The 7465-nt window shown below is 31.8% G+C and overlaps 1 protein-coding gene across 2 annotated transcripts; it reads right to left on the bottom strand.

The window, feature by feature from the left end:
• Window positions 1-312: 312 nt before the first annotated feature.
• LOC106313894 (WAT1-related protein At4g08300) lies at window positions 313-4634 on the bottom strand. Of its 2 annotated transcripts, XM_013751822.1 has the most exons (7): window positions 4297-4634; window positions 3861-3923; window positions 2360-2476; window positions 1836-2076; window positions 1006-1164; window positions 775-926; window positions 313-691 (listed from the first exon to the last, which is right to left on the bottom strand). In XM_013751822.1, exons 1-7 carry the CDS (start codon window positions 4497-4499, stop codon window positions 505-507), a joined length of 1122 nt encoding a protein of 373 aa, XP_013607276.1. In that variant the 5' UTR covers window positions 4500-4634; the 3' UTR covers window positions 313-504. The 2 variants fall into 2 exon arrangements, with proteins under 2 accessions (XP_013607276.1, XP_013607277.1); XM_013751823.1 differs by lacking the exon at window positions 3861-3923.
• Window positions 4635-7465: the final 2831 nt, after the last annotated feature.

Raw genomic sequence — 7465 nt, 5'->3', positions numbered from 1 at the left:
AAAAAAATAAAGTTTAATTTTTTTAACATAAATAGTCATTTAAAATGAAATACGATAAATAAAGATAAAATTTTTAAGTCTTTTATAAAATAAAACACAAATATATGAAAATGTGACATTTACTAAATATTTGTCAATTGAAAAAAAAAACAAAAATAAACCCGCGCTTTGAAAGCGCGGATCAAAATCTAGTAATTAGCTTATAGCTGGCGTCTACCGGATGACATTTTACTTCAATACTAAAGCACGTCTATTTTCGTAATTTGACCAAGTTGAAATTGTTTTCATTTCCAATGAGATTCCATAAGCACAAAAGATAACACATTAGTTATTATAAACCATAAAATTTAAAATAAACACCAACAAACTTGGAAACGTAAATAACATAAAAACAATACAAGAAAGAAAGATAGAGAAATTTCCCTTCTTGGAAATTTGGTGTTCAAAAATTGAGAGCAATTGACTTTTCTTTTTGTTTCTTTGATTGCTTCATGGGGGTTCCAATCAAGTACTATTAGTCACACCTTTGTTATGTGCACAAGGATTACCACCACCATCCGTTGATATTATGCTGGTGATCGGCAGCTCCTGCATTCCTATTTTCTCCTCCGTCGTCGAAATCACTTCGTCCTTAGCTTTTCCCCAAACGACGCTGTATAGCCCAAAAACGATGAAAACCGCCCCGATTATACTGCATTTACCATATCAAACGACTAATTAACAAACGATTTATCAAAAGATCATTCGTAAAATCATGAATGACATATTATCAACCTTCCGAGATGGATCTTTTCGGCCAAAACTAACGCGCCAAGGAAGGCAGTGATGATCATGCACATGGGACTAAATGACGTCGTAAATACTGGGCCTCGTTCTCTAATCACAATGCTTTGTATGTAATACGCCATTCCCGAACAAACCACTCCCTGATATTAACCATTAAATTTAACTTACTATCACAGAGTACATACACTAGTAATTATTCGTAAATGCTGGAAAACTTACGGAGTAAACAGCTGCGAGCGTGCCCGAGTCCATACCAATTTTCCATGCGCTAAGGTCACGAACCATCACCAGGGAAGCAGCGGTGTTTAAGATCGTCCCCATGCCGCATATCCACATCACTAATGATAGCTCCGCCGGATATTTTTTCAATGTGAATGACTGAAAATTTTACCAAATTTACAGTATTAATGTTTTCTTCAATACCCATGCAAATCTTATGTTTCCAAACATAAAATAACTTCAAAAATCTAGTTGTCTTTTTTTCTGGACACTTTGTGGTCAAAATGGGAATGCGACTCAATCCATAGACTCGACCAATAAACCGAGTTTTTTTTTTATTTTCTGTTTTATATTAGAATGATTAAAAATAGAGAAATTCACTGGGATAAACCTAAAATTGTTTTTGTCACAAATATAGACTTTAAAAATAAAAATGATCAAAATAAACTTAAATATTTTGTCAAAAAAAATAAATATACACTTATATCCCTATGGTTAATTAATTTAGACATTAGGATTTAGAGTTAAAGGATGGAGTTTAGGGTTTAGAGTTTAGGGTTTAGAGTTTAGGGTTTAGGGTTTAGAGTTGAGGAATGGGGTTTTGGGGATAAGATTTTAAATTTTTAAAAATAAAAAATTTTAAAATTTTCAAAATAAAAAATGTTATTTTGATCATTTTAGTTTTTGAAATCTATTTTTCCGACAAAATTTCAAAAAGACTATTTGAGAGAATTGCCCATAAAAATATCATGATATGAAAACGTATATATGGACATGTAAATACAAAACACAAACTTGGGTTTTAATAAAAGTAAATAATGTTTGCTTACTTGTAAAATGAAGAAACCTGCCCAACTGATGATGCTACCCATCACGGCTAATGTTCCCGTAACCCAATGTTGGTCGGTGGTCTCTGAGGAGGATCCGCCATGAATAGATGTATGAGCGGCCTTGATGAGCTCGATGGCTGGACCTTTGTATAACGTCATTACCATTGCCCCACCCACCGTTATTGCTGTTCCAATCACCTTTGCAAGACTACGTATCTTCTTCAAATTCACAGTTTCTAACCTGATTGTATAAGGTAGATCTATAATCAGTAACAATAAAATTGTGAAAACTTGTTTGTTAATTAGTAAACATAAAATTGCGAAAGTTTTTTTTTATTTTTTTTAGTAAGCATATAATTGTGAATTAACATTTTGTTAGTAAAAATCGAATCCATTTGTGTACAAAACGATAGGAACTTCTAGTGGATATTATAATGACACCCATCGCAAAAATCGGAGTAAAAGTAAGTAATAAAAGTAGAAAATGATTATTTGCTTGGTTTTGGTAATAAGAAGAAAAATACCTGAAAATGACGGCCATTATGAAGGTGACGGCGGGAAGTGCATTAACAAAGGCAGAACTGTACGTTGCTGATGTGGCTTTCATCCCTATGTAGTAGAAGTTCTGGTCCATAAGCGGTCTGAGTAGACAATCAACACTTACAACTTGTCAATTTATTATTATTGTATATTTTAATCATATGCTTTTATTTTTCATCATTCACTTTAAAGATACGCATAGCTATGAGAAGACGGCAATGGGTGATGATCTCATCAAAGAATATTCGCGACTAGAATCTCTTAGTATGAATATTCAACCAATTTTTTTCTTTTTCGTTTAAATCAATATAGTTCAGGGTGGGCGTTCGGGTATCCTTTCGGATTCGGATCGGGTATTTCGGATTTTCGGATATTTCGGTATGGAGGTGTAGAACCCGTTCGGGTATTTCTGTACTTCGGGTCGGGTTCGGATATTTTTAGTTCGGGTTCGGTTATTTCGGATCGAGTTCGGATATTTAGATTTTGAAAACACAAAATTAAATTTTCATTTCTCAAATTTCTTGTATTTAAAAATATAACTTTCACTTAACTAATTTTTTTATTTTTAATAGATTGAATGGTTAATAGATTTCGACATAACATTTTGAAACTAAAAAGACATTAATTTGGTTATTGTTTTTAAATTTTTGATGTAAGTTTTTGTTAATTCTTGAAATAAAAAGCTTGACATGCATTTTAAGTGAATAGCAAATCATTTTTTCCGTAATTGTACGTAGATCATATGAACTTAAAATATGTGTAGTATCAATATAAATATTTTATATAAAATGAGAGATGTAAATTATAAATATAAGGTTAATTATACATATGTTCGGTTATTTTTGGATATCCATTCGGGTTTGGATATTATCCGTTCGGGTTCGGATATCCAATCTCTCCTAATTCAATATCCGTTCGGATATTCTGCTACTTCGGTTCAGATTTCGGTTCGAATTTTTTGGATCGGGTTCGGATGCCACTTCTGATATCGGGTAAAGTGCCCACCCCTAGTTCAGACTAATCTCGAAGGTTTGCAGAAAGCAAGGTGTGTTTTTTACTTCTTAAAACGTTTATAACGGCCAAAAGAAATTCACCGTAATCTTCGTAGATGGTGGCCTTCATCTAAGGGGCAAATCATCTACCCACTCGTATATATAAACCATTAACAATACATTTTTGTTCAAAATTCATTTATAATAAATATTTTAACTTCGTTTATGTATAACCTTTTAGTTAATCGATTGAGACGGATAAGAATCAAATGTAGAATTTTTTAATGAAAAATAATATCACTTCTTTACGAAAGAAAACACAGCAACATCATATAAACGTATGTTGCTGTGTTATAGAGACACTTACAATCATATAAACGTATTATTCAAATTATAGTATTATATAAACGTATTATTCAAATTATAGTATTATATATCTCTGCATAAGCTATTACGTGAAAAGAGGATAAAGGTTTTTGTATACGGAGCTTACTCTAGGATTCCGAGGGCAAGGATCCTAAGGAACAATGGCCATGTCATCTTAGGCCTTATTTTCCTGAAAAGTGGAAATAATAGTTATATAAATCACTAATTAATATAGAGACACTTACAATCATATATAGCTTTCATGGCTCTAGATCATATAACCAAACCATGCATACACGGTTTAACCATATGGAATCGATTGAAGAACATAAATATAAAAACAATTTTGATTATGAAAATTTTGCAGGGAGAAAAATAATACAAATTGGTTCTTTTATTGAGTGGATCTTTGTTAGTTATCATGATACACATTTGTGTGGAAATTAGAAATGTTTTAACAACTTCGTGTTTTTATATACATATCCGTAAGGTGACAATATTTATAGTCTCGTATAGCCTCAAAATACTCGAGGGCAGACCACGCAATTATAACACATAAATACCTTTCGAGAATGAGAGCAAAAGGAGCCATGACGATTGTAGCGACAACATGTCGGTAGGTAGCAAGGACCCAATGGTTCATACCATGCTTGAAGGAAACCATAGTTATGATGTACATGCCTGCATATCCGAATTGGAGTGATATGATCGCTATTATTGGCTTCAGTTTATCAACTTTCCCACATTGCTTCTCCCCTCCCTTCATTTTCTCTTTATTTGAGAGATATACGTACACTTATGTATTTATTTACGTATGTATGTATATGATCCTAGATAGAGGATCTTGTTTCTCTCTCTAGTTACAATATATTTGGTGAACAATGAAGAGTTACTTGTTTGATGCAGGAAGAAACCAAGTGGAAATGGCCCTTCTTATAGTCATCAAAAGTTGGAATAAAAAGAAAAATAACAATATATCGTAATACGGCTACGTATCTTCTCGAATATTATAATGCAAAATATGAGTAATATTATTATTTTCGCTTTCCAAAGATGAGTTATTATACAGTTGATAATATTTTCGTAAATGGATACAATATTAGGTGTGAATATAAAATTTCAAACATAATAGAAAAATAGAACAAACATTATTTATATCATTGTTCTAAAAAGGGGTTTAGGTGACCGTTTAGGTAGACGCTATCCTTTATAAAACATTAATAATTACTTTCTAAACTGTTTAGATAATTATAATATTAATAAAATAAATAATTGCATTATTTATAATATTATTAATAATTAGAAATTAAAATAACTGGTATGTATAATATAAAATTTTATGAAAACAAAATAATGTAGATCTTATTATTTGTACACCGCTAAACTGATAATTTAGGCATGCATAAATGAAGAACTTATTACTAAATTAGATTTCGTAGAGAAAAATAACATGTTTTTGTAACTTTAAAAAATCACTTAAAAAAAAATTACTTGAAAAATAACATGTTACATATAAAAACTCACTTGAAAAAATCACAATGCAAAAGCTGTCATTCCTTATTCTTTTTTTTTTTGACATCCATTCCTTATTCTTAAAGTACTATATATATATAGTACAGTTCCGTCACGGATAATTTTAACAGGATTCCTCTACATTAGATGTTAGGCAGATTACTTAGCTGAAGATAGCTTTTTAGTTTCTGAAGATTTTTTTGAGAAAACTCACTAATATGCTTTCAATGCTCAGTCTAAGGTGTATCTGATGTAATATTTTTTCTTGAGTTAAATTTAACATATAATTAAAGTTACACACATAAAGTTACACACATATATATAGTGCAGTCTCTCTCTCTCTCTCTTTCTCTCTCTCTCTCTCTCTCTCCCTCTCTCTCTCTCTCTCTCTCTCCCTCTCTCCCTCTCTCTCTCCCTCTCGCTCTCTCCAATGAGCTGAGTGAAATTCATCTAATCTTTCTTAAACACAAAATAAGTTGGATGATCTATTCACGTTTCCACTAAAAGTTTCATGTCTCAACCTTCCAACCACACAAAATTTATGTATTGCTCCACCCACACAAATATTGAGTTTCTTTAAAGAACTACACAAAATGAAACTTTTCAAGCCAAACCACTCAATGTTTTAAAACTTATGCAAACCATACCAGATTTGAAAATCGCTTCAAAACCATATGTCATTTATTAGCACAAAATTTTAGCAAAACACGTATATAATTTAGGGTTAGTTGTGTAGTAGCCAATTTTGAAAGTAAAATTAAGAATATAACATTGATTTGGACATAATTAGTTCTCATAACATTTGTTTATTTATTTTTCCGGTTTTAGCTTCTCTCTATAAAGGTTGCCGCTGGTAAATAAATGAAGCTGAGGTGTATGAAAGATGGCAGTGGTTGTTGGGGTAAAATTATGCAGGTGCGTTTGTGGTACTACGGAAACGTATTAGCAAGCAAAAAAGAGCAGGAAAAGAGATCAACGTAGTGTTTATTGATCTTTAAAGTACAAATTACAACGAGTGGTGTATAAATCTTAGTTTTAGCCGTTTAGCTCTAATATTTGTGTATCGAATGGTCGATCCCTTGTTTTAGGATTTGGGCCCCTCATATATTATTAGTTCATAGTCGACAATTAAGTTGGACACTTTCCGCCGGTAAATAAATGAAGCTGAGGTGTATGAAAGATGGCAGTGGTTGTTGGGGTAAAATTATGCAGGTGCGTTTGTGGTACTACGGAAACGTATTAGAAAGCAAAAAGAGCAGGAAAAGAGATCAACATAGTGTTTATTGATCTTTAAAGTACAAATTACAACAAGTGGTGTATAAATATTAGTTTTAAACGTTTAGCTCTAATATTTGTGTATCGAATGGTCGATCCCTTGTTTTAGGATTTGGGCCCCTCGTATATTATTAGTTCATAGTAGACAATTAAGTTAGAGACTTTCATATTCGAAAATATGGAAGAATCTCCTTTAGTAGAAATATTTTATTTTACACAAAGCCAAAATGAGCTAACTCGCTCAACTCAGCTCAGCTCATAGTGAGCTCGGCTCTTTCATGAGCTAGCTCAGCTCAGCTCATTTATTATATGAGTTTCAATACGTAAACTCGAACTCAGATCATCTAGATCATGAGTTAAATGAGCTAACTCGTGATCTAAATAAAAATAATAATTATAAAACAATATAGTGACAGAATAACTTCTATAATATTGTTCAAAATTTAAATATTAAAAAAATCCAAATAATAAATATTAAATACTAAATAGAAACCAACACATGACACAAAATAAAAAATACAACACCTAATATAAATTAAATTAAAACAAAACTAATGATCCAAATCTCTATTCTTCGTGAGAGTCTTAGCCAATTCATCTTCAATGTCTTATATGTATGTTTTACATTTATAAGGATTAAATTAAAACAAAACTAATGATCCAAATCTCTATTCTTCGTGAGAGTCTTAGCCAATTCATCTTCAATGTCTTATATGTATGTTTTACATTTATAAGGATTAAATTAAAACAAAACTAATGATCCAAATCTCTATTCTTCGTGAGAGTCTTAGCCAATACATCTAGGTCTGGAAATGGACCAAGGGACTTATAAGGATTCAATAAGATGAAGGAAACTAGCTGCACGTAGAGTATGACAACTAGGAGATGCAAGGAAGAAGCTCAACCGGCTGGACGAAGCTCGGTTGGAGCTCAAGTAGAGTGTGT

This window comes from Brassica oleracea, chromosome C9 (assembly GCF_000695525.1).
Source record: "Brassica oleracea var. oleracea cultivar TO1000 chromosome C9, BOL, whole genome shotgun sequence".
NCBI lineage: Eukaryota > Viridiplantae > Streptophyta > Magnoliopsida > Brassicales > Brassicaceae > Brassica > Brassica oleracea.
The sequence above is the reverse complement of the archived record's forward strand: the minus strand, read 5'-3'. Positions and strand labels throughout refer to the sequence as shown.